A 27,443-nucleotide genomic window follows, 5' to 3' on the forward strand; every position below is an offset into this window, starting at 1 on the left:
AAGGACAGAAATAGAGGGGAAGCCACGAAGGACACAAAATGATACTGGGGGGGGGGGGACAGAAGGGGACGGAGAGTCAGATGCCAGTTCAAAAGGAAAGCTAGATGAAAGCCAAGCAGTCCTGTTAGGACAGTCCTACATCCCTCGTGAGTGTCAACTCCAGTTGTGGGGTTTGGTGAGAGAGTGATTCCTCTGGTAGATGGGCCAGCAGAAGAGAGAATTCCCATTTTTGTCACAATATCTTGTGAAGGGACTCTATTGTTAAAACCTGAGGTTCTCTAGGGGTCATTTGCTTGGCATAAGGGAAGGTCCAGAGAGGCAGCTGTGGTGAGTTCTGGGGCTGGAGACTGATAAACTGAAGGGTGCAGGTAGCAGGGGGCTGACTAAGGTGGGGAAATGCACAGGGAGAGGCAGCTTTGTCCATGCTGGTCTGAGAACACATCTCAAATAACCCTGGAGTTGGATAACTCATCCTGAGGTCAGTTGGTACAATCAAATTCTGGAAGCCATCTATGGTTCACTCTTCTAGAGTGAAAGAACTCTTAAGTTCCAGGGATGCATTTGACAGCCACAGCTGAATCCCTCCAGCAGTGTGATTAATAATACTCAAGAGGCTTGAAAGTAGGAAGACTCTTCCATCTGGACTGATTTCAGTGCTGTGCTTGCTTCTACACTCCCAATGAATGTAGGATCCCCCCACCCCACCCCACCCCACCCTGCCCCAGGGTATGATCTGCAAAGTCTTTAGAGGGTGAGAACCTACTTAGCCCATAGAATGCAAAGCTGGGTGAGACCAGCAGAGACACCAAGAAGGAAAATGGCCACTATGGAGACAGTTCTCATAGACACTGGACACATTTTCAGTACAGACTTAGCAGCAGTATAAACCAAAGGAAACTGAGTCCACAAATTCAGCTGACTTTCACTCCCCTGTGCTTGCTTGGTGTGTGTGTGTGTGTGTGTGTGTGTGTGTGTGTGTGTGTGTGTGTACCCATTGATGCAAGAGGCTGATGTCAGGTGGCTTCCTCTAGCACTTTGCTCATTTGTTCTGGTGTGTGTGCAGTTGCCCTTCTCATTAGCTCTCCACCTATAGAGGCAGGGTCTCTCATTTGAATTCAGAGCCCAGTCATTTGGCTTGCTCCAGGAACCTACAGTCTGCTTCCTGCATGTCATGAGAAGCAGGTTACCTGGCCCACCTGGCTTTGTTTTGTTTGTTTAGATTTATTTGTATGAGTGTTTTGCTGAATGCATGTCCACGCCATGTGTGACTGGTGTCTGAGAGGTCAGAAGAAAGCCTTGGATCCCATGGAACTGGATTTAGGGATGGCTGCGAGCCACCACGTGGGTGCTGGGAAGCACACCATGGACTTCTGGAAGAGCAACAAGTGCTCCTGGCCATAGAACTCTCTCTTTGGCTTTTACATGGGTGCTCCGTACCTCTAAATTCTGATCCGTACACCTTTGTGGCAAGTGCTTTTTCACCGAGCCATCCCCTCATAGCCCCACTTCACCTTAGTTAGTTATTTTGCAACAGGATTTTTCACTAAATCTAGAGCTCATTGATTAGACTGGCCAGTAAGCCCCAGGGATTCTCCTTTCTCAGCCTCTCAGCTCCAGGACCACAGCTATGTAACACCATGCCTGCCCCATTTATGTAGGTTCTGGGGATCCCAAATTAAGTCTTCAAGCTTGTGCAGCAAGTACCTTTACCCACTAAGTTATCTTCCCAGCTCTCTTTAAAAAAAAAAAAAAAATCCAATTTTTTATTGCTTGTTCGCTTTTTTTTTTTTTTTGTTAGCATAATGGGTTTCATCGTGACATTTTCATACATATGACATGTGTGGCTGCTTTCCTGCTGAGCTACTCCTGGCCTGGTTCCAGAGAGTAGCACCTAGCCCTAATCCATCCTTTGTTTAACCTTTTGTTTCTCTTACGGCCCTATGTGAATCTTGTCTGAGAGTCAAGGATCAAAGAGTCAGTCCCAAGGATCAAAGGCCTATGCAAAACTTGGTTCAGGAAACCTGGAAAACCGAGGTACCTGAAAAATCAAGGAATTTGCACTTGGCATTTTATCTTTGGGAGCGCCTTTCAGGTTGCTTTGAAGGTACAGGAATTACCTGGCTAAACTGTAAATAGAGGGAAAATAAAAATGCCCTAGGCAAAGGGAAAGTGCTTTGGCCCTTCGAGGCTGGACCCCCTTGCAGCCATGAAAGGCTACATTCATTCTTAAGATGCCTCTGAGTCCTCTTTCCATGGATCCCTGTGAACCCACAAACCCGTGTAGCTACAAACAGCGACAGTCATGCTTTGTTTTTCCTCCCTCTTTCTGGTCCCCTTCTCACACCCTTCTACTTTCTATCTAAGTTTTGCTGTTTAAATCTTGCCCTGCTATGACATTTTATTATGAACAGCAAACAGACTTACTACAGCCACCTACATCTTGTTCCAAATCATCTTCCAAACCTCAACTTTCCCTACGTACAGTAAAAGGGCCAGCCAAAGAAACCCACCCTGGCCCTGAAACCAGAGCCAGTGAAAGAAACACTTTATCCTTGAACCCAAACCAAAGAAATACATCTTGACCTGAAAACTGCGAAAGAAACATACTTTGGCCCTAGAATCAGAACCAGTGAAAGAAACATGCTTTGGCCCTAAAATCAGAGCCAAAAGGCTTAAGAGGGCCACTTCCGCCCTGAAACCAGAGCCAAATCTGGCTCGTGACCAACTAAGCAGAAAACCAGCCAATCCCTGAGCAGAAAACCAACCAATCCCAGCACAAGATCTAGCCAATCTGAGCTCAAGGACTGAAATCTGACCACTTCCCACTCTTAAAAACTTCTCCTTGGAAAAAACACTGCCCCTAAGAAGCCCTATATAAGCCCTGTACCTGTTCAGTTTGCTGGTGCCCTTTTTCCACCCTGGCAGAGGCAGCCACCCTTCTGGATTCTTCCCACCCAATAAACCTCTTGCAAGAGGTTTGGGTGAGACCTTCTTTCCCGGGAGCAGAGCGGAGCAAGGTTGTAACACTTAAGCTGGGGAAAGCTTCCCCTAGGAAGCAGAACTGTAACAATTTCTCTGGGGAAGCCCTCCTCTGCCTGGGCAGAGCTGTTTACATTGGGGAAACCTTTCCTTGGAGGGCAGAGCTGTTTACATTGGGGAAACATTTCCTTGGAGCAGGAATGTAAACTGTTATGTTTACTGTGACTTGTGGTATTACTTGGCTTCCGACTGCCAGAATACTTTTCCATCCGAGCTGTAACACTTAGTATTTATTCCTTGACTCCTGATTGCCAGAATCCCTTTCCATCTGAGCCGCAACGCTTACACCCTAAGGTACATCATTTTAGTAGTTGTTGAAACCAAAAATCTTGGGTGTTACTTTTTCTTCCTCCACACTTCCCATATTATCTCAGTCAGCAAATCTCATCTATTTCTCTTTCAAAATAAACAGAGTGAAACCAGTCTTCATTTCTTTTACTTGGAGCTATTCAAGGACCATTTTTGGAAACATGTAACAGGTATTTCAAGCTAGCCTCAAACTATTAGGTAGCCAAGTATTGCTTTGAACTGCTTTCTTGCTTCCACTTTCCTGGTGATGGGATTACAGACATGAGCTGCCACACTTGATTTATGTGGTGCTGGGGCTGGAACCTGCTAGATGTTAGGAAAAAACTGTCACACACACACACACACACACACACACACACACACACACAAAGCATGCACGCACACATATATGCTGTTGACCAGAATTAGATGGCTCAAAGCAGTTGACCTGATCCTTTCCCCTTTTTCTTCCATTCCCTTTGTGCCTTGTTTTAAAACTGGACCACTGTAGCTGGGTGGTGGTGGCGCAAGCCTTTAATCTCAGCACTCGGGAGGCAGAGCCAGGCGGCTCTCTGTGAGTTCGAGGCCTGCCTGGGCTACAGAGTGAGTTCCAGGAAAAGCACAAAGCTACACAGGGAAAACCTGTCTCGAAAAACAAAACAAAACAAAACAACAAAAATTGGACAACTGTCAACAGCTGTGAGGTCTGACCCCAGCCAATGGGGAAAAGACACAGTCACCAAATTAAAAACCACGTGAACTGCTTGCTCTGATGTGTTTGTTAGTCCCTTTGGGTTTTGGTGCACCCTTTTTCAAAAAGAATTGCCTTGCCGAGTTATTGTTCGTGTCATCCTTGGTGAGGTACCAATATTATTCTTTGGTTTCTGGTATAGGCACAAAAGGAGCCACACCCCCGTCCAAGGCCACTCCATTTAGAACGACACGGCTCATTTTAGTCCCCTTAAAACAATGTGTATTTCCCACCTCTGTCGTTTAGAATTTAACTTCCAGAAACCAGGTGTGGTAGAACAGGCCTGTAATCCTAGCTCACGGGAGGCTGAGGGAGCCATCCAGGTTTGTTCACTGTCCTACCTTAGATTTGTAAGCAGTGGTCTCAACAAGAAGCAGAGCGAAGGAAAGGGCATAGTGAATCACGGCACTCGGGAGGTAGAGGCAAGCAGACCTCTGAGTTGTGGCCCTGCCTGGTCTATAGGGCAAGTAAGCGCAGCTACCAGAATTCCGTAAAACAAACTGGTGGAGCGGAGGATGAACACTCCACGCACGCGCAGCTAGCTCACTTTAGGTCGGCTGTGGACGGTGCAGCTCCGCTCTTCCGGTCCAAGGCTTCAGAGGCGGGATGTCCGCCGTTCTGGTGCTTATTTCCGGTGTGGACCGGAAGTTCCTCTGAAAGTAACTCCTCCGGAGTTTAGGCGGTGCGGTGCGGTGTGCTGTGGCTGCCTGGTCCTGGAGCCGATATGGGCAAAAGAGACCGAGTAGACCGCGGTAAGGAGTCCTGGTAACGGTCACGGTCTCAGGGTTCTCTCCGGTCTGTTGGGTCCAGGAGATGCGGTACCCAGCCGGGTGGGAGGATGCCGGGATGCAGAGCACCGGCTCAGGAGAACTTAGAAGTTCCCTGTGCCGTGCGGAGGGAGTCCGAGAATCTTGCTGGGCTCACTTTTGGTGTCTTCTGTCGCAGACAAGAAGAAGTCCAAAAAGAGGCAGTATGAGGAGGAAGAGGAAGACGAAGACGACACGCCTGGGAACGACTCTCAGGAGGCGGTGCCCTCAGCCGCTGGGAAACAGGTGGACGAGTCCGGCACCAAAGTGGATGAGTATGGAGCCAAGGACTACAGGCAGCAGATGCCGCTAAAGGGCGACCACTCTTCCCGGCCCCTCTGGGTGGTAAGCATGGCCGAAAAGTCTGGGTGGCAGCTCAGTCTTGGACATTATAACACCTCCGAAATCCAAGAGTCAGGAATAACTGCTTTCTGAAGCAGCCGGGGCCGTGCGCGCACACTGGAATAGCTGGTGTGACCTGGGCGTTCTCCATTTCTCTCCAGCCCACCACATAGTGTCGAATGCCGTTTGCCTAATAGATAGCATTATGGATCGGCCAGATAACTCAGCAGGTAAAGGCTCTTACTGTCAAGAGTGAGACCTGAGTCTGTACCAGTACCCACATGGTAGGAGGAGAGAACTGACTCTGGCAGGTTGTCCCCTGACTTTCACCATTGGAACTGTGGCCTGCATGTATGTACTCGCACATACACCACACACGATCAGTCAATAAATGTGTAAATAGCGTTTATTTTTCTTTGTGTGTGTGGTGTATGTGCACACGTTGTCCAGGTGTGCTCATGAGATTGATGTCAGGAAGTTTTCCTCAATCACACTTCACCTATTTGCCCAGCTTCCTGTTTTGGCTAGACTGATTGGCCAGTGACCCCCCTCCCCCATCTGCCTGTCTGCTCACCTACCTATCCCCACCTTTTCCAGCTCTGGTTATAGGCATGCATTACCATTCCTGGTTTTTTTATGTGGGTGCTGGGGTTCTGAACTCAGGTCCTCATGCTTCATAACAAACATTTTACCCACTGAGCCGTCTCCCCAACCACTAAATAGTGTTAGGTAACAATTTACTTGCTCGTTTTTAAAAAGATTTTTTAAACTTTATATGTATGTATGAGTACCTGCATGTATGTGCGCCACGTGTGTGCCTGGTTCCCGAGGAGGCCAGGAGAGGAGAGTGTGTCAGATCCCCTAAAACTGGGATTACAGGCTGTTATGAGCTACCTGATGTGGCTGCTGGGAATGGAATCTGGGTTCTTTATAAGAGTAGCGATGCTCATAACCACTGAGCCATCTCTTTAGCCCCTTTTCGAGTTAATGGAAGGCATTTGGTAGCTGAGTTTGCTTGACTTTAAGATACATAATGTTCTACACTCATTTTCATTCTAGCCAAAAGGCAATTTGAGAATAGTAAGTTAGGGAAGATTTCTGTTTATGGAACATTGGGAACCTTTTCTTTACTCTTCTATATCTAATTACGGTATTAGGATCCGTACAGTTGCCTGAAGGATTGGTTGCAAAAATATCTTTAGCACTGGACAGCTCATCCTTTTTGATAGTGATCTGAGAGTCTAGTGGTCTCTGCAGCTCATGAATATTCTTGCCTGTTGTGTTCACTTGATGTTTTTAGGCTCCTGATGGCCACATTTTTTTGGAAGCCTTCTCTCCAGTTTACAAATACGCCCAAGACTTCTTGGTGGCGATCGCAGAGCCAGTGTGCCGGCCTACTCATGTACATGAGTACAAGCTAACGGCCTACTCCCTCTATGCAGCCGTCAGCGTTGGGCTGCAAACCAGTGACATCACTGAGTACCTCAGAAAGCTCAGTAAGACTGGAGTCCCTGATGGAATTATCCAGTTTATTAAGGTGAGTTGCTAGCAATTCTAACTATCTTGATAGTGTGGCAGTGGTGTGCTCAGGTACTGTATGTTGCCATGAAAATGTCTGGTTTGTATATCCTTTGTAGCACAATAGCCTGTGGCCTAGCTGCTGCTGCTTTGGATCCAGCCATAGTTCTGGCTGAGGCTGTTTCCCGTGAGTTGCCCCTAGCCATGGGGTAATAATTCAGATCCATGCTAGCAAGAGTTCTTTGGAAAACAGCTTGAGTGGGTGGTGCTATAGACTACATTTATATTTACACACACACACACACACACACACACACACACACAGTGTGTGTGTGTGTGTGTGTATATATGTATATTGAAATCTTTACCCCAATATACCTATATTTGGTAAGACTAAATGAGGCTATAAGAGTGAGACCTCCTTAGCCAAGGGGTGGTGGCACATGCCTTTAATCCCAGCACTTGGGAGGCAGAGCCACATGGATCTCTCTGAGTTTGAGGCAGGCCTGGTCTACAGAGCGAGATCCAGGACAGGCACCAAAACTACACAGAGAAACCCTGTCTCAAAAAACAAACAAAAAAACAAACCAAAAAAAAAAAAAAAAAAAAAAACCCAAAAAACGAGAAAGAGTGAGACCTCCCAATCAGGAAGATACTTGTCTTTATTAGGAGGCATCATACAATTGTCATAAATTCCTTCTTCACGGGACTACGTATGTAGAGAGAAGGTGGCTATCTACCAGCCAGGAGACCTGGCTACAAAATCAGCTGGTCCTGGTCCATTGATTATGAACATTTAGAACTCTGAGAAAATAAATCTCAGTTGTGGGGTTTTGGTGGCTGGCTATTACAGGTAGTGAGCTCCATTTAAGGTTAAATATTTACCCAAGACCCAAGGTAGATGAATTCTACTGGAGAATCAAAACTTCAAATGTTGAAGTGAGGAGGGTTCCATGGGACAGCAGTTGAATGTAAGTGAATGTTATTCAAAGATGGGACAGCAGTTTCTGCTAATCTGAAAGGACTACAGATCAGATTTGACATCTGGAGGCAGAATGCCATGGGCATCCACTTCCAGAGAAGCTTTGGAGCTGTGCAGAGTTCTCTGTTGTTGTGATGTAGAAGGATGCCCAAGGAGAAAGCCCTGGGGCTAGGTCCAGTCTTGGTGGGAGGCTGGCTACAAGGATGCTGGTGTTGGGCAATGCTGCGGTGGTCTGAAGGCAGCTCAGATACTGAGTAGCGAGATATCATTGCCAGCACACAAATGACTGGGTTCCTTCCAGCAGATGGGGAACCTGAGAAGATTTAAACTGTATTCCCTGTCACCAAGAAGCTTACATTGTGCTGGGCATGGTGGCATGTGCCTCTAATCCCAGCTGTCCAGGGAGGAGGCAAGACTAGGCTGGTCTATTTATAAGAACTTGTCTCAAAATTTGAAAATACACGTAGTAGTAGTTAGGGATGTAGCATCATGGTCTGAGTTTATTTGCCAATACAATAAATAAATAAATAGATAAATAAATAAAGCTTTTTTTTTTTTTTTTTTTTTTTGGAGACAGGGTTTCTCTGTGTACTTTTGGCTATCCTGGAACTCACTCTATAGATCAGGCTGGCCTTGAACTCAGAGACTGGCCTGCCTCTGCCTCCCAGGTGTTGGGATTAAAGGCATACACCACCACTGCACAGTTTATAAAGTTTAGATTTTTAGTTGGGGAAATGAGAACATTGGTGGGAAGGCCCAAACATTTATGATGTTTGAACTTTCCTTGTGTAGCAGGTACTGCTGAGCATCACTGTGTGCCTGATGACTTCTGGGAGCTGTTGGAGTTCTGGTGAGGCAGGATGAGCCTCCAGATCAGGATGGGGGCTGTGGGCATGCAAGGAAAAGTAAAATGGAAAGCACAGCAGCGATTTTTAGCAGTGTTTTCTAAATAAAAAGTTAGGTGTGCGAATTAGGCAGGAGGAAGGTTTTTGTCTGTAAAAAAAAATTGAGGTCAGTGGATAAAAGCTCCCTTTAGGCAGCTCTGACTGCACATGGAGTTTTCCTAAAGCAAACTCAGCTCTTCACTTGGCTGTGCTAAGGCATGCCAAGTTCTGAGAACTGATTCTGCCTGTTGGTGGTGTTCTCTCTGCTTGCAGCTGTGTACTGTCAGCTATGGGAAAGTCAAGCTGGTCCTGAAGCACAACAGGTAAGAGGAGGCGGTTCCCAAGCACTGCCCTCTGCATGCCTGCTAGGAGGGAGGGCTGTGGCTGGGGCTGGAGACCGAGATGGAAAGTTGAGAGGACATGGGAAGGGAAAGGAATCCCTCACCCTATAGTCTAGTTGACTCCTTCCAGCTGGTAATCGAGAATTCTAGCTGGGCCTGGTGGCCCACACCTTTAAACCTTAGGAGACAGAGGCAGGTGGATCTCTTGAGTTGGAGGCCAGCCTGGTCTACAGAATGAGTTCCAGGACAGCCAGGGCTACACAGAGAAACCCTGTCTCAAACAAACAAACAAAAAAACAAGAAGAATGATAGAAGTTGAAATTTGCAGTGCTGCCAGACGGTGGTGGCGCACACCTTTAATCCAGCACTCGGGAGGCAGAGCCAGGCGGATCTCTGTGAGTTTGAGGCCAGCCTGGTCTACAGAGTGAGATCCAGGACAGGCACCAAAACTACATGGAGAAACCTTATCTTGGGGAAAAAAAATTGCAGTGTTGTTTACCTACATACAGTTAGTAGTAGCTTTTTTATAGAGATGTTTCGATGAAGAATGTTAAAATAGCAGTGATCACACAAACTATAAGCATTTATGACTTGAGTTCAACTGTACTTTCCCAGTGCAGACCTTCACTAGGAAGGTTATTTGCCCTCCTGCTGCTGACAGGCCAATTTAACTTCAAAATGAGCATCTCCTATGACTCTTGGCATGTTATTTCTTTGCCTATAGCTCCTATCTCTGATTTGACAAAAGTGTGGGAGAGTCATTATGAGGCTATAATTTTCAGATCATCTAATTGAGTTACAGTTGCAGAATGTTCTGGAAATATTGTGCTGGCCAGTAGAGACTTCTCTCCTTCCCTGCTTGTAGGTACTTCGTTGAAAGTTCTCACCCTGATGTCATCCAGCATCTTCTTCAAGACACTGTGATCCGAGAATGTCGCTTGAGGAACGCTGAGGGGGAGGCCACGGAACTCATTACAGAGACTTTCACAAGCAAATCTGCTGTGCGTGAGCTCTTGGGTTACCTGGGGGCCGGGAATGGAGGAGCTCAGTTCTCCTGTAACCCAGCACTGGCAGTCTAGCTGCCCTGCTTTCGTTGCTCCTGACAGCTTCAGTTCACGGTTGATGACAAGGTTCAGTGTTGTGTGGAGTCCCTGACTACCTTTCTCTTACAGATTTCTAAGACAGCAGAAGGCAGTGGCGGGCCTTCTACCTCCCAGGTGGCAGATCCACAGGCCAAATCTGACATCCCCAAAGACCTGTTTGATTTCTATGAGCAAATGGATAAGGATGAGGAAGAGGAAGAAGAGACACAGACAGTATCCTTTGAAGTTAAGCAGGTGAGTGAATGCTTCCTGGTTTGTTTACCAGTCCAGCCTGTGTTAGCACCCTCTACTCAGAGAGAAAGGGATCCCTGCAAGTTTCCAGTTTTGTTTTTACCATGAGAGTCTCCTTGGGATTTTGGTCTGAGTGTCCTTCCTTGGGCTAGGAGGCTGGTTTCCACAGGATCCATTTTGGTTCTGATTAATGTTCATTTTGAGGAGATGTAGCTCTATTGGTAGAATAACTTTCCTAGCATTTGTAAGTCCCCAGGTTCAGTCTCTAGCATCACATAAACTGGATGTGGTAGCACATACTTGTAATCTGATCCTGATCCTGGAAAGGTTGAAGCCAGGAGGAATCAGCAGTTCAGGGTCATCCTTGTCTACATACACAGTGAATTTAAGGTTGGTCTGGGGTAGATGAGGTCTCGCAAAAATCAAAACAAGAAAAAAAAAAAAACAACTAAACAAAAAAAAATTTTTTTTGACCACGTTGCTAGTTTGTGCTGCTTTTCTGTGCTAACCTTCTTGATAGCAAGCAAGATCTAACATTGTATTCATCCAGGTAAAACTCCAGATTTTGATCATGAGGCCTTTTTGAATGTTGTCTTGAATACTTTTTGGAGTTGAGATTATCAAACATCCTTCCTGCTGGCTCCTAGGAAATGATCGAGGAGCTCCAGAAGCGCTGCATCTACTTAGAGTACCCTCTGTTGGCAGAATATGACTTCCGGAATGATTCTCTCAACCCTGACATCAACATCGACCTGAAGCCCACAGCTGTGCTCAGACCCTATCAGGAGAAGAGCCTGCGGAAGATGTTTGGGAATGGACGAGCACGCTCCGGAGTCATTGTTCTTCCCTGTGGTAAGTGAGGCCTGAGGGAGGGAGACTCCATCTTTGTCTGCCGACCGCCTCCTACCCTACTCGGTGTGTTTCCCTGCTAGCACATGGCCTGTGAATGGCCAAGGGCAGACCACTTCCTTATTCCGGCCTTGACTGAGGTTTATTTATTTATTTAATTTTTTTTTAAAGATTTATTTATTATGTATACAGTATTCTGCCTACATGTATGCCTGCGGGTCAGAAGAGGGCGCCAGATCTCATTACAGATGGTTGTGAGCCACCATGTGGTTGCTGGGAATTGAACTCAGGACCTCTGGAAGAACAACCAGTGCTCTTAACCTTTGAGCCATCTCTCCAGCCCGACTGAGGTTTATTGAAGCGCTGCTTTGTGCGGCCCTTAGTCTAGGCCCTGCGGGAATGTCAGAGCTCTTTCAGTTGGGGTCGGGAATGACCACAAGTGGCTCAGCTCAGGGACTCTGAAGCCTTGACTGATAATGGAGGTGATGAAGAAAACTGGAGCGTGGTATATGAGGAGACAGCAGTGTAGGTGGGGTGCTGCTGGACATATAGCACAGTTCCTTGGCCAGTGAAATCAGTCTTGTGAAATGGGAATTTGGAGGCTGCCTAGCCAGAAATGTTGCTTGTTTCTAGATGGCTTGTGATGGGTAGGCAAGGCTGAGGAAAGACAGCAGACACACGTGCTTGCACACACGCACACCCTCTGTCAGACTTCACAGTTCTGAGTAGTGGCAGGTCTACCTAGGTTAACAGCCAGAGGCCACAACAGACTCATCTGGGATGGGAACTCCACCCTGGACACAGTTTGCAGAGACGGCCTCTGCCTTCAGTTCTCTTTATAAAGCTTCATGTGTTGTGTCAGAGGGAAAGGCAGAATCATTGTTGAACAGTTTGATTTTTTTTTCCACTTTAATCTTCTAATGGAAGGTGAAAGTAAAGTAAGAAATTGAAAGAATTTTATATTCTCTGACTTTGCCAGGAGCATGCACACTTTGTGCATTCCTGAGCCTTGGTTGTCCTGTTAGTTAAAAGTTGCCATTTGCCTACAATGTATTCTGGGTACATATGACCATAGGCAAAGTGCTCTTTGCTCCAGACTTCCTTTCTTTATAAAGAAAACAGCCTGAGGCAGTAAATGCCTTACAGATACTGGTTGTGAGGACGAGTATGTGAATTTTGCCTAGATTCTGGTTTTGTTGATCCATTCTGTCCATTCCTGACCTTTGTGTCAGTCTGCTGGTGGGTAGCATCACCCTTTGGTTGCTTGTAGGTGCTGGGAAGTCCCTGGTTGGTGTGACTGCTGCATGTACTGTCAGGAAGCGCTGTCTGGTCCTGGGCAACTCGGCTGTGTCTGTGGAGCAGTGGAAAGCCCAGTTTAAGATGTGGTCAACCATTGATGACAGCCAGATCTGCCGCTTCACCTCGGATGCCAAGGACAAGCCCATCGGCTGCTCGATTGCCATTAGCACTTACTCTATGCTGGGCCACACCACCAAAAGGTCCTGGGAGGCCGAGAGAGTGATGGAATGGCTCAAAACCCAGGAGTGGGGCCTCATGATCCTCGACGAGGTGCACACCATCCCAGGTAAGGGGGTGGAGGCTGTCTTTATATTACAGAAAAGCTGACTTCCACTAAGGGGCCTCATGATCCTTGACGAGGTGCACACCATCCCAGGTAAGGGGGTGGAGGCTGTCTTTATATACATAAAAGCTGACTTCCACTAAGGGGCCTCATGATCCTTGACGAGGTGCACACCATTCCAGGTAAGGGGGTGGAGGCTGTCTTTATATACAGAAAAGCTGACTTCCACTAAGGGGTTCCAGGTAAGGGGGTGGAGGCTGTCTTTATATACAGAAAAGCTGACTTCCACTAAGGGGTTGCAGGTGGCTTCTCTATAGTCTACCCACTGGCTAGCAAAGCTTGAAATAATCATTCAGCCTGATGGGATGGAACTGGGAGGTAGGTGTGCACATTAAGAGCCTCCTCAGTCCCTGGTCTAGAGAGTGGTATTCTCTTCCTTCCTACACCTCCTAATTGTTGAAACTTAACCCTTAACCCATTTTTGTGGTCCTGTGAAACTGAGCCAAGAGCACTATATAACCCTTGATGCCGTTGTGTTTCTTTTAAATGAAGGCTGAAGTATCAATTGTCAGAATGTAATATAAATCCTACTTCTCCAATTGCAGGCATATCTTTTTCTAAAACAGCCTCAGTGATATAATCTATCTGCTGTAAAGGTCGCCCATTATAAGAGTATAATCCTTGATCTGGAGAGATGGATCAGAGGTTAAGGGCACTGGCTGTTCTTCCAGAGGTTCTGAGTTCAATTCCCAGCAACCACATGGTGACTCACAACCATCTGTAATGAGATCTGGTGCCCTCTTCTGGCCTTCAGGCAAACATGCAGGCAGAACACTATATATAATAAATAAATAAATCTTTAAAAAAAAAAAAGTATAATCCAGCAGGTTTTGGTAAACTTCTAGAGCTGTGCAACCCTCACCATGATCTGGTTTTAGAACCTCTCCTGCATCTCTATTTGTAGTCAGGCCTTGTTTTCCTCTGCATTCTGAGGCAACCCACCTACGTTCCCACCTTCCTAATGCTGTGACCCTTGAACACAGTTCCTCATGTTGTGGTGACCCCAGCCATAAAGTTATTATTATTACTGTTTTGGAGGAAGGGTTTTTCTGTGTAGCCCTGGCTGTCCTGGAACTCATCCACTCTGTAGACCAGGCTGGCCTGGAACTCAGAGATCTCTGTCTGCCTTCTAAGTGCTAGGATTAAAGGCATGTGCCCCCACTGCTTGGCCATAACATTTTTGTTGCTACTTCATAACTGTAATTTTGCTACTGTTATGAATCATAATGTAAGTATCGGATATGCAGGATATTTGATATATAACCCCTGTGAAAGGGTCATTCGACCCCAAATGGGTCACGGCCCACAGGTTGAGAATCACTGTTCTAGACGTACCCTTTCTGGGAGTTTTCATATAAAAGAAACAATACAGGACTTCCTTTCTTGTATTGGTCATCTTTCACTTTGCATAGTTGATCATGTGTGTCATAAGAGTGATGTGTTCCTTTTATTGATGCACAGTGCTCTAAGCCAATGGTCCTTCTGAGTTGTCATTGGTGGTGCTGTTGTACTGTTCTGGTTTTTGATTTTTGGAGATGTGATCTTTTTGTGTTGCCCAGGCTGGTATCACACTCCTGAGCTCACATGGTCCCTTCACCTCAGCCTCCTTGAGTAACTGTGATTGTTAGGTATGAGTTAACATGCCTGGCTAGGCAGCTCTTCCTTGAAAAGAGAGATTAAGGAAGATCCTTGGTCTAAAGCAGAGGTTCTTCTACTTTAGAGAGGTTTTTTTTTTTTTTTTTTTTTTTTTTTTAATTTACAGAGAACATTCAGAACACTGAAAACCTGTTCATGGGATCTCTGTGGCCTGTCCACTCAGGTTGTCTTTGTCTTCCTGTGTTCCCCTGGGTCAAGCCTTTTCTTGGGACTCCATAAGCCCACTTCTTTCACTGCTCCCAAAGTGCTTATGCTCAGCAGCCAGAGTGACTCCTATTGTAGGTCAGCTCAGGTTAGCCTGTTTCTGATGGCTTCTCACTTGGAGATGAAGAGTATAAGCCACCTCTCCACCACAGCCTATGGGGTCCTAAAGATGCTCTGACACCTGCATCAGTTCCAGCCTGACTGCTCAGGTCAGATGAATTCAGGCAATGACCAGAACGGGAGGAAATGACATTAGCAAGGATATACACATGCTGTGCTAGCACTTAGGTGCTAAGCATCATTAGCCATCAGAGAAATGAGTATTAAAACACAAGATGCCGCAGCTACTCTATTATATGGAGTGGCTAAAATGAGAATACTGGCATTGCCCGTGCAGAGGAGCTTTGAGAGCAGAGGGATTGCCGAGTGGATGGTTGCTCTGTAGGACAAACGGACATTCACTGTAAAATCACTATAAAATCACATGATTTGTCTATACCACTCCATAGCAACTCTGTTCATAATCTCCAGCGTCCAGTGGTCATCTGGGGATGTTTAGATAAGCAAACTGTGGCACATCTATACACTGGAACACAATTTGGCAGTAAAGAGGAATGAACATGTGACAGCTTGTCTGAGTTTCAGGGCCATGGTGCTGAAAGAAGCCTGTGGTTACACATACGTGACACTGTCAAAAAGATAGCTTCGTGCTAGTGAACAGGCCAGGGGTTGCTAGGTCAGCACTTAAGGACACTCTGAAGGACAGCATTAGACAGTTTTGAGGGAGTGATGGGTTGATCGATGTCCTGATTTGATGTAGACATATAAATCTATACATGTATTAAAATTCATAGAACTGATGCCACCTTCCCTAGAGTTAGATTTGTTTTGTGATAATTTAGAAACTCAACATTAAAGAGTATAGGTATCAGGTCTGCCAGGATTAAAGGTGATGGTGAAGAAAGTCACATCTTATAAATGAGTTTGAGATTATTGTGCAGTAGTTCTTTGGAGGCTGAGTATGAAGCGTGGGAGGGCTGAGACATTCTTCCTGAGAGTGTACTTAATGTAGGCTGCTGTTCTTAACTGAAATCTCAAATTCAGGTTTGTGAGAACCTTGTATCAGGTGATAAGGATAGAGCTCATAGTGTGGTCTCTGTTCTCTGGTTCACAACATCACTGGTTTGTCTTTGGGGGTAAAAGTGAAACCAAGATTTGAGTTCAGGCCTTTGAGTGTGTCGCATAAGAGTTCCTATGTTGAGCCAGGCGGTGGTGGCACATGCCTTAAATCCCAGTACTTGGGAGGCAGACACAGGTGGATCTCTATGAGTTTGAGACCAGCCTGGTCTACAGAGTGAGATCCAGGACAGCTGGGGCTACACAGAGAAACCCTGTCTCAAAAAACAAACAAACAAACAAACAAGAGTTCATCTGTTGGAGGCAATTCTGAGAGATGATGGGGTCTTTAAGAGAAGGCTTTTGGTCATGTGTATCACCTGCAGAAGGCATCAATTCTGTTCTGGGATGCCAGTTAGGTGGTTACAAGAGAGCAAGCCTTCCTGATTCCACGGGGGCTTTTCTGTGTGTGTGATGCTATCTACTGTGAGGCTTGTCCACACAAGTGGTGCTACCTGATCTTGGACTTTAATGTGCATTTTGCTATGACAGCAGAGGATGAACTACTAATCCTACAAGCCCTACTGACTGGCAATCAAGCCCCAAGAGCTGCTATTAAATAGAGATGTGAGCAGATCAGTAAATTTCCTGACATCCTACTTTTACTACATTGGATCGGCAGAGTGCTACATCTTGAGTTCTCAAAAGATAGAGATTTGCTTTTCTTTTATAGGTGTTTTAAAAGGAACCGTGTTGGGCCTATTTATTAATACATCTGTGTTGTAATGATCTGGAGAGAGCTCAGTTAGTACAGTGATTGCTTAGTACACATGAGCCTCTAGGTTATATCCCTAGCCTCCTATAGATTAAAGGTGTTTCTACTAGCTTTATTAAAGGCTATTTCTACTGTTTTTGTTTATTTGTTTTTTGAGACAGGGTTCCTCTGTATAGTTTTGGTGCCTGTCCTGGATCTCGCTCTGTAGACCAGGCTGGTCTCGAAATCACAGAAATCCACCTGGTTCTGCCTCCCGAGTGCTGGGATCAAAGGTGTGTGCTACCACTGCCCGGCCTTACTTCTGCTGTTTTAATAAGTATTTATTAAGCACTTTTAAAATTCAGGCGTTCTGCTTGGCTTTGGAGATACAGAGGTACAGTTGAGTCATCCCAATGAACTTGAGGCTTAGCTTTACATAACAGTGATGAAGCTCCACCCAGAGTGAGGAAGGTAACTCCATTTATGTGAAGGTCAAGGAGAAGGCAGACTCTTCTTTGACAGCACAAGTCAGGGTGATGGCCTCTATTGACAGGGGTGATGGGAGACTTGTGGGATACTGTGCTGAGTGCTCCATCTGTGACTGTGATGTGTCCTCTCTGTACAGCATGCCTCACTTCCCAGGGCAGTTGTAGTGGCTCCCAGAAATGGCCTAGAGGGATGCAGAATTGAAAAAAAAAATCTGGATCAGGTCCTACTTTGTCCTTGTTACCTCATCTGCCTCCCAGGCCCACACTGTGTTGTACTTGTTGCCTGGGCCTCTAATGCTCCTCCTAGTAAGGGAAGCCTAGATCCTTGGCTGTTGCTTTTTTGGGCCAGCAATCATTGCTCAGAGATAACCTTGGCATTAACTTTTTATTTGCTTGTACCTCCTTTTGTGTTTTGGTATAAATTTTTGTTGTGTTTGCACATCTAAGTTTTCAAAAATTGTTTTAGTGTGTGATATTCAAAACTGACCATTTACTTAGAGTCTGACCACCTTGTTTTTCTATGGCTCTTGTGTTTGATTTGTCTTTTGGAATGATCTGGCTTCTTCCAATTGGGTTTCTTTTTGAAGTATCTTTGGCCTCATCTTTAATTATAAGATAAGAATGACTCGTGTGTGTGTGTGTGTGTGTGTGTGTGTGTGTGTGTGTGTGTGTGTAAAGGGTTATTGAGGATTGAAACCAGGGTTTCATGCATGTGAAGCGTATGCTCTTCCATTGAGTCACACCTCCAGCTCCATGACTCAAACATTTTTTTCCTCCTTTGGGAAGGCAGGCAAGCCAGTAGAATAACAGGTCCCTATGGGGCCTGGGGATGGACTAACCCCCAAAATCTGTTGCCCAACCCAAAACACTTACAAATTTTATATTTACTTTTGGGGAGGGCATGTATATGCCGTGTCAAGGAGGAGGTCAGCAGGGGTTGGTTCTCTCCTACCATGTGGATCCTAGACTTTGAATTCAGGTCATCAGTCTTGGCAGCAAGTATTTTTACCTGCTGAGCCATCTCATTGGTCCTCCAACTTAAAACATCTTAATATTCTTCCAAAGTATTAAAAGTTTTTAAAGCTGTGGCCATGGAAACCTTCAAATTGGAAGACCAGAGTTCAAGTCTCAAGAACCCACATAAAAGCTGGACGTGCTAGGGTACTTCTGTAATCCTAGCACTCCTGTCCTTTGGGAAGATGGAAGTGTCGACAGTAGAATCCCTGGACTAGTCATCTAGCCTGGCATATGCAGCAGTGCACCACAAAAAGACCCTGCCTCAAACAAGGGGGGAGATGACCATCGATACCTGAGGTTGTCTCCTAATGTCCACACGTGCTGTAGCATGTGGGTACCTGCATTCACACACAGAAGCATGCCCACGAAGATGTTTAAAAGGTGTTTCCCATTTATGTGTTTGTTTGATAAAATCAGGAATTATTATATCAGTCAAGCAAAGGAAGAAAATGAAAGTTGCGTGTTGATGAAAGTCAGTCTCATTGGTATTGTTGGGTGTTTTGTTTTGTTGAGACAGGATCCCACTCTGCACTCTTGACTGTCTTAGAACTAACTATAATAGGCTGGCCTCGAACTCTCATCGGTCCTCCTGCCTCTGCTTCCAAAGTACTGAGATTAAAGGTGTGCACCACCATGCCCAATTTAATTGGTATCTTTGGGAGGGGAGCCAGGTAATCAGGATGCTTAGGCAGACTGGTGGCTGAGCTTCATCACTCCCATGAGCTCTGTTTGCTCTTTGGTTTGAAGGGGATGGTAGGAAGCAAGCAGAGCTGGCTTTCTCTCTGTGCCCACATTCCAGTGTCCCCAGCTGTAACCTGGGGACAAGCTTCAGGATGAATGATTTGTGTGGCTTGGAGTCAAGTCATATTTGCTGCTGCTGTCTGGACTCCTGACAGTGTTGGTAGGAGGATGCTGACATTTGTGAACTTGGAACTCCGTGAAGTCATTTGTTTCTTGTTCTTCTCCTTTCCATCTTTTGAACAGGTCTAAAAGCCATGAGGAAATACTCTTGCTTTGTTGTTCTTGTCTAGAACCAGCCTTCAGCTCTCTAGTCCCAGGGTCAGCCCATATGGTACCATAGATCAGTGCCAAGTTTCAAGCTGTGTGTGGGACCTTCTCAGTGTAGAAAGTGATGATGTGAATGTTCCCTTTGTTCCTCCAGCCAAGATGTTCCGGCGGGTGCTGACCATTGTGCAGGCCCACTGTAAGCTGGGTTTGACTGCCACCCTTGTTCGGGAAGATGACAAAATCGTTGACTTAAATTTCCTGATTGGGCCCAAGCTTTATGAAGCCAACTGGATGGAGCTGCAGAACAATGGGTACATCGCCAAAGTCCAGTGTGCCGAGGTATTTGCACCCCTGGGTGGTACTGAAGTAAGGACTCCTCCCATGGGAGTGGAAGGGATCTATAGATAAATTCCTCAGGGGCAGACAAGCAGGTCAGGACCCTGTCTAAATGAGCATGCCATATTCACCTTGAAAGGTGAGCCAGACCTCACAGCAGAGTGCAGTGGAATCCTCTGTCTCTGCCATATGGTAAAGTCAGTAAGCCAGTACAGACCATGCTCCTCCTGCCATGGGCTTCTGGGTACTCTGTCCACTTTTGCCCTGAAGGATTGCTACAGCGGCCTATATGGGCAACCACTTAAACTAATCTTTAACGAAAACAATAAAAGGTCCAACCTTCATTGTTTTCTCCCAGGGTCTGTGGAAGTCTAACAACCAGCTGAGGATTCTAATCTGAGGGATATTCAATGAATCTAAGCACACTGAGTTCTTTAGTCCATTCCTTTATTCTTCTAAGTCAATTCTATCTACACAGTTTCTTTTCTGTTCTCACACTTAGCTCCTCTCAGTCCCTCCTGCTCTCAGTCCCTTCTGCTGTTCTCTCATGTCTATCTAGTTCTTTCCATCTCCGTCCTCATCAAATTCCCCCAGTGCTGTGAGGGAACCAGTATATATACTCAAACAGTAATTCTTTGGCAAAGCAATTGGAGGCCTGAAGTTTTCAGGATCACAGAGAGAGCTGATAAGGATCCACACATAAAGCAATTTTCCATTTACAACCCAAAACGGGGAGTGACTGAAGGGGAGTTCTCTGGTGAGGTCGACTAAGGGCTAAGATCAATTAGGGAATTTGTGTGCTCAAACTATAATCTAGAAATGGCTAGGTAGGATGTTAGGGGTCAATAAGTCACAAGAAAGTAAACTGTCTTTGGTGCCGCTTTTCCCGCTCATCCCAAATGCAGCTGCTTTCTGATAGGGAGGGGGACATATGCTAGGTGGGTAAGCAACCTATGTCAGAGCATGTAGCATTTGGTTAGTAAAAGTGCTTTCACTCAGAGTAATTGCTGAAGAGAAAATCTAGGAATAGCACCTGGCTGGGGAGGAATAAAAACTTAATTTGCACAAGAAAGAAGCTTGGTACCTATCACCTGCCTGGCCTTGTAGGCAATCTCCTTGGGTCAGTGGGAAGTAACTGCCTTAACTCAGTAACTAGCCAGTGGCTAAAACATCATCCAGGAATGAGAGCAGTAAATCTCTTAAGTTAGGGTCTTGTGTAAATAACCCAGGGTGAAGGTAAGGGGTTGAGGATTTAATTGTTAGTGGTTATTTTCTCTATCTGTGGGTGAGATGAGCTAATGTTTATCTATGAGCAGTTTTGTCCTTGAATAAAAAGGTATTTTTGCTGAAATACTTTTGTCTGGAGAATGGCTCTGGCCAGATTTATGTTAATGAAAAAATAAACACAGCTGGGGACAGTTATTCAATTACCCCAAATGTATAGGTAAAGTTGTGCCCAAGATTGAGATACAATCGTGAGATTACATGTACACATAACATGGAGATACACGGTAAATGGGGAGAATCATAGCTGTTATTGTACAAGAAGTTTACAACAAGAGACAGTTCATTTGAAAGGCAGTAATTCCATAATGCCTTGCGTGATGGTTTCCTCTAACAGAACCCTTAGTTCTGATAGGTTGACCTTCTGAACTCTAGTTGTCACTGCTGTATACTCTCATGGACTTTTGCTACCAGCGGCTTCAATACATCTTTGAATGAATGACAAAACCATCCATCTTAGCACTTGAACATGACTGCCATCAATAGCTAGCGTGGGGTGGCCCCTGTGAAGGGGCAGGAAGGGACTCATCCCTTACTGAGATGACCGTGAGAAACCTGGTACGTATTTGCTGTGTTGAAATAACCCTCCCGTTAAGTTCTGACCACCTGTCCGCAGGGCAGTGTTGCTGCTCACTGCCTGGCACACTTCCCTCCTCTCCCTCTGCCCAGCAGGGCAGTCACTGGTATATGGAACCCGTGTTTCCCTGTCAAGCACCCCACCACTGAGTCATCCTGCCAGCCCTGCACTATTTCCTTGACATGCATGTAGCTGTAGTTCATTCCTTTGAATTACTGTGTAGGTCTTCCATACGATGTACCCCAATTTGATACATAACTAAATACTACCTAGCAATAGAAAACCCTGTTTAATATTGACTGATGTTTTGACTTACTAAGTTGTTTTTATAAGGGGTTTGTTACTTGTTCAGTGACAAAGCTCTTGCCTAGCATGTACGAGAGAGACTCTGGGTTCATCTCCAGCACATACACACAAATAAGCAAACACATTTATTAGAGTATAATTTATGAGTGAGGGCTGGGGTTCAGGGAAGAGGGAGGAATGAAAGCCCCTATCACCATGGCGCTGTATAGTTATAGTGGCAGAGGGCTTTGCACCCCGAGAGTCTGATGTGCTGCTGGCCCTCCAAGGAGGGCGGCGTTTCTGGAGCAGGACTGATTGGTGTGTGGTGGTGTGGTCTAAGTGGAGAGGTCTCTGAGGTCTCACACTAGCAGCTCCATGATACTTCCCGGGATATGACCATATCTAAAAATCTTTGTTAAGTTAGTATCCAGTTCAGTATTGAGTATTCATTTTTCTTTTCTTTTTTAAATTATTTTGTTTGTATGAGTGTTTGCCTGCTTGTATGTCTGTATACCACTTGCATTCAGTGCCCTTGGAGGCCAAAAGAGGGCATTGGATCCCCTGAGACTGAAGTTAGACAGTTGTTAGCTGCCATGTGGGTGCGAGGAATTATTTTTAATTAAAATACAGTTACATCATTCTTTCCCTCTTCTCCCTCCAACCCTTCCAATCCCTACCCCCAATGACTCCCTGTAAAATTCATAGCCTCTTTTTCTTTAATTATTATTGTGGGGTATGCGTATAAATAAATACTTTCTTATCCTACTTAGTGTTCCTTGTTTTCAGGACTCACCACTCGATCCTGGATAATCAGTTAGGGACTTACCCCTGAGAAAGATAATTCTCCCTCTCTTAGCAGTTCTTAATTGCTTACAGCTTGTCATCTGAGGATCGTGCCCCATGAGATTTCCCCTATCCATGTTGTCATTTTTCAGGTCTTGTTTAAGTAGCCATGTTGGTAAGGTGTTGTGGGTACAGCTTCCCTGTCCCCTGTCATATCTAGGAGACACAGTCTCACAACAGCTGTCCTGGTCCTCTGGTTCTTAGTCTTTCTACCTCTCTACCACTGTGTTCCCTGAGCCTTAGGTGGAGGGTTGTGTTGTAGATGTATCAGTTAGGGCTTGGGACCCCACAGTTAGTTGTTCCTTGCATTTGACCAGTGCCTTTCTGTAATAGTATCTGTCTGTCTGTCTCTCTGCTTCACAAAGAAGCTCCTTTGATGAGGAGTGAGAGCTGCACTTACCTGGGTATAAGGGTAAATATTTAGAATGCAGTTAGAAGTTACACTGGTTTGGGGAAAGTGGCAGCAGTAAGGTCTCCTAAGTTACATGACTTTACTAGCCTTGGTGGCTCTGATTTTCAGTACTAGGTGTGATTTCCCTCCTGTTTAGTGGGCCTTAAATCCAATTAGACAGCCAAGATGAAAGCGTCACCTACTGTGTACCTTTAGGGATTTTGTTGTGGTTCATAGGCATCCCACCTGGGCAGGACTGTTGATTACTTCCCTCCCTTTGCAGATGGTATATCACCTTCTGGTACTATGAAAGCTAGTCTTCGTGATACACACATATATGTGTGTATACACATATACTTATTATGTGTATATTATATGTGATTTGTTATAAATATAAAATAATTTGCTGTTGCTTTTTCAAACATCCTCAGTGTGATTTAGCCTTCTTCCCTCCCTTTCCTGTATTGTCCTGCAGTTGGGATTTTCTTTGGGCCGCCAACCAGCTCCCAAATAAAGACACGGAGACTTATTATTAATTATGAATGCTCAGCCTTAGCTTTGGCTTCTTCCACTAGCTCATAACTTAATTTAATCTGTTTCTGTTCATCTATGTTTTGCCTCAGGGCTTTTTACCTTTCTTTCATTCTGTATATCCTATTTTCCTGCTTCCTCCGCATGTGTCTTGCTGGCCCTGGCATCTCTTTTCTTTCTTCCTCAAGCCTAAATTCCTCTTCTTATTTACTCTCCCAGCCCAGAAGTCCCGCCTATAACTCCTCCATCACTATTGGCCATTCAGCTTTTTATTGGACCAATCAGGTGCCTTAGGCAGGCAAGGTAAAATAGCAACACATCTTTGCATAATTAAACAATTGCAACACATCTTTGTGTAAACAAATATTCTACAACATTGTCCTTCTTCTCTCCTCTTCAACTAATACCCCCCTCCTATTTTCCAGTTTCCACATAGATATCACCCATATCCTGCTGTTTTCCTCTCTGTATCTCTTTCCTCTCCTCCTCTCCCCCATCGTCCCTTTTTACTTTCCTTGCTTTCTGTGGTTAGTCCAGGTTATTTATTTACATCTGAAGATTTGGAACTATCACAAATGAGAGAGCACATGTACTATTTGTCTTTCTAGATCTGGTTACCTCACTCAATATGACCTCTTCTATCCATTTACCTTTTAAGTTCATGATTTCATTTTTCTTTATAGCTGAGTAGTAGTATCCCATGTGTTCCACATTTCCATTATCTTTTCACCAGTTGTAGAACATTTAGGTTGTTTCCGTGTCATAGCTATTGTGAGCAGAGCAGCAATGAGCATGGCTGAGCAAGTATCTGTGGAATGCGATGTCAAGTCTACCATATACCAGGGAGTGGTATAAATGGGTCATGTGGTAGATTTATTTTTAGCTTTTTGAGAATTCTGCACACTCATTTCCACAGTGGCTTTTGCAGCCCTTTTGCAGTCACAGTGAGTTAGGGTCCCCTTCCACACACACTGTCATCATTTGTTGTCATTTCTCCCCTTCCTTGTTTTTTGAGACAAGGTCTCTTTTTGTAGCCCGGGCTGCTTCAAATTCACAGAGATCCGCCTGCCTCCTCCTCCTGAATGCTGGAATTAAAGGTCTGTGCCACCACACCAGGCACATCTGTTGTTTTCTTGATCCTAGACATTCTGACTGGGTTAAGATGAAATCTCAAAGTTGTTTTGATTTGCATTTCCCTAATTGCTAAAGATGATCTTGCTATATTTCTAGCCATTTTTATTTTTTATTCCTTTTAAGAACTCTTTGTTTGCGTCCATACCCATTTTTAAATTGGATCATTTGTTTTCTTGAGTCTTTTTTGTTTTTTTTTTATACATTCTGAACAGTGATGAATTTCACACAAGTGGCCAGCCCTGAATAGCTCGAGCTGTCTTTATTTATACTTCAAAAACAAGCATGTCTCCCCCACCTCCCAGCATTAACCTCCGGAAAAAACAAACGTGGTTTTTGTGTTTTGAGACATGGTCTTACTATGTAGCCTTATCTGGCCTGCGACATGCTATGTAGGTTCCAGGCTGGCCTTAACTTACAGAGATTTGCCTGCCCCTGCCTCTGCCTCTGTAGTCCTGAGATTAAAGATATGGCCCTAGGTATTAAACTTGATTAATAGTTGTACAGTCATTTTCCCTTCCTGTCCATGGTGATTTCTTCTAAGACCCCCACTGGCTGTCAGATACTGGATAGTCTGGATCGTCTAACTTAATGGCGTTTGCACTATACTCAAGCACTTGTCATAACTTCTGCTCTGTGAGGCTTGACAGAACACCCAGCTGGAGTTTCCTGTCCTTCACGTTTTAATGGTAGAATAGTCACTTGCTGTGGTTCTTAGCAGCCTCAGCATGAGTTTGTCTTTTCTTTTCCTAAGTCAAGGACTTTACCTTTTGGAGTAGAGGAAGAGCTCTATGGCATCTCTCTGGACTATTTAAGTTGTCAGCATCACTCTGCTTGTGCTTTAAGGCTGTTAAGTAGTATCACTAAGTAAGTGTCACTTAAGTACAAGCTCTGCAACACTGGGCCAGTCGGTACAGTAATTAAGACAGTGCTTAATGGCAGGAATTACGTACAGTGCAGATAAGCTAGAGCAAGAGATGATTGACAGCCTAGGCATAGTAGGATGGGTATGCATAGGATTTCATTATCAGAATAGTGTGCAGGTTAAACTTCTTAAGTTGTGTAGTTGGTGGATTTTCCCATTTAGTATTTTCAGATCACGTTTGATTGTATGAAACTGAAGTCATGGGTGAAGGATGACTACTATATTGAGATAAAACTCACCTACCACTGGTTTTGTTTTTTAATTAAAAAAAAAATTCTCGTGACATGCGTGTGTGCATGTGTGTGTGTTTTGTGTGCCTGCATGCGTGCCTGTGTGAGTAAGCATACACATGCCTCAGTGTGTCTGTGAAGAGTGAGGCCAACTCTCAGATTGTTTCTCCCTTTCTACCTTGTGGAGTCCGAGAATCAAACTGAGCTACTAGGCCTTTGCAAAGCCAAGCACCTCTGCTTGTGAGCCATTCAGCAACTGGCATTTGAAGTGTTTTTTCTAAGCTAGTTCTGCTAAATGAAAGAGCATCAAAGGTCCTTAATGGTGTGGTGTTTTGTTTTGCAAAATGATCCCTTATTCCTTATTCTTACTACACCTCAGGTTTGGTGTCCGATGTCTCCTGAATTCTACCGGGAGTATGTGGCAATCAAAACAAAGAAACGAATCCTGCTGTACACCATGAATCCCAACAAATTCAGAGCCTGCCAGTTTCTGATCAAGTTCCATGAACGGAGGAATGACAAGATTATTGTCTTTGCTGACAACGTATTTGCCTTGAAGGAATATGCCATTCGGCTGAACAAGTAAGAGTTGAAATCCTCTTGCCATTGAGAGTGTGGGAGGTGCCTGTCTCTGTGAGCCCTCAAGAAGTCCCTGGGATCTAAAGGTCTCTGTTCTCTGCCCTTGTTCCAGTAACTGGCAAGACACAGAAGCATATAGTCAGGTCAGAGCCTAGAAGATGTAGAAAAGAGGCGCTTGGCCACCTGAACTGGACTCCAAAGGCCAGTGAGTCACGTTTCAGGCTAAGTGAGAACTGGGGTTGGCGTTGAGGCCAGATTGTGTGGTCCCGGGGCTAGTAGGGCAAGATGGAGTGCCTAGTGTCCCAGGTATGCTCGCATTTCTCATCACTGTGACCAGATGCCTGAAGGAATCAACTGGAGGGAAGAGAGGCCCATTTTGGCTCCTGTTTCAGGGCTGTAGTCTGTTGTGATGGGTGAGCAGTTCTTGTGTCTGTTTGCTACCCAGTTCCCTGGAAGGAGCCACTTCCAACTCTCGTTTATTTACTTGTTTACTTTTTAACTGGTACCTTGGTGACAACTTTTGGTTTGTCGTTGTAGAAATTGCCTGTTATCTTCCTACTGTGGCAGTTAAGGTTTAGCTTTCTGACATATGGCATTCTCTACTCCTCTCTCCTAACCTGATAACAGTCTAAGCTGGGGGTTACATTGTTCTGACCGTCCAGCATTGTCCAGGCAGAGTTTTGTAGTATACTGTGATTGCATTTTCTTTTATGAACATTTCGTTTCTCCTGAGAACTTTACTTGCCTTGTTGCTTTGGTTTTCTACATTTTAATTCTCCCCCAAATTCCTTTTTTAAGCATGAACTCCCTCTCAGTAGTGTCTGGGACCTCTCAGTTGTTTTTTCTTTTCCTGTTGACTCCTGCACATCATTCTCTCAATCTACTCCGGCCTGTCTAGGACTAGAGCTGTCCCTGCTGCCATCACGGGGCTTTCTGTAGACACCGTCTTCTAAATCTCCATGGCCAGTTTCTTGCATCGGAGCCTCCATTGCCCAGTCTCAAAGTGCTTTTGTTGGGGCACATGACCTGGCAGTTGGAAGGAGGGAAAGTTTGTTATCTTTGAATTCTCCATTTCCTCTCTCTTTCCTGTCTCCCTTTGTGTCTTAGTTGGGGTTTCTATTGCTGTGAAGAGACACCATGACCACGGCAACTCTTATAAAGGAAAACATTAATTGGGGCTGGCGTATAGTTCAGAGGTTCAGTCCATTACCATCATGATGGGACATGAAGTGTGCAGGCAGACATGGTGCTGGAGAAGTAGCTGAGAGTCCTACATCTTGCAGGCAACAAGAAGCAGTGTGAGACACTGGTT

At 45.1% G+C, this 27,443-nt stretch overlaps 1 protein-coding gene across 1 annotated transcript in view; it reads left to right on the forward strand.

Annotated features, from left to right (window-relative positions):
- Nucleotides 1-4,697: 4,697 nt before the first annotated feature.
- Nucleotides 4,698-27,443, forward strand: part of Ercc3 (ERCC excision repair 3, TFIIH core complex helicase subunit) — a 34,787-nt gene continuing 12,041 nt past the window's right edge. Inside the window, exons 1-10 of the mRNA XM_059246368.1 lie at nt 4,698-4,830; nt 5,024-5,229; nt 6,527-6,763; nt 8,884-8,933; nt 9,817-9,952; nt 10,124-10,288; nt 10,933-11,137; nt 12,405-12,719; nt 19,174-19,358; nt 25,932-26,134. Coding sequence (XP_059102351.1) covers nt 4,803-4,830; nt 5,024-5,229; nt 6,527-6,763; nt 8,884-8,933; nt 9,817-9,952; nt 10,124-10,288; nt 10,933-11,137; nt 12,405-12,719; nt 19,174-19,358; nt 25,932-26,134 — 1,730 coding nt within the window. The 5' untranslated portion in view covers nt 4,698-4,802. The remainder of the gene's footprint in view (nt 4,831-5,023; nt 5,230-6,526; nt 6,764-8,883; nt 8,934-9,816; nt 9,953-10,123; nt 10,289-10,932; nt 11,138-12,404; nt 12,720-19,173; nt 19,359-25,931; nt 26,135-27,443) is intronic.

Source organism: Peromyscus eremicus, chromosome 19 (assembly GCF_949786415.1).
Source record: "Peromyscus eremicus chromosome 19, PerEre_H2_v1, whole genome shotgun sequence".
Taxonomy (NCBI): domain Eukaryota; kingdom Metazoa; phylum Chordata; class Mammalia; order Rodentia; family Cricetidae; genus Peromyscus; species Peromyscus eremicus.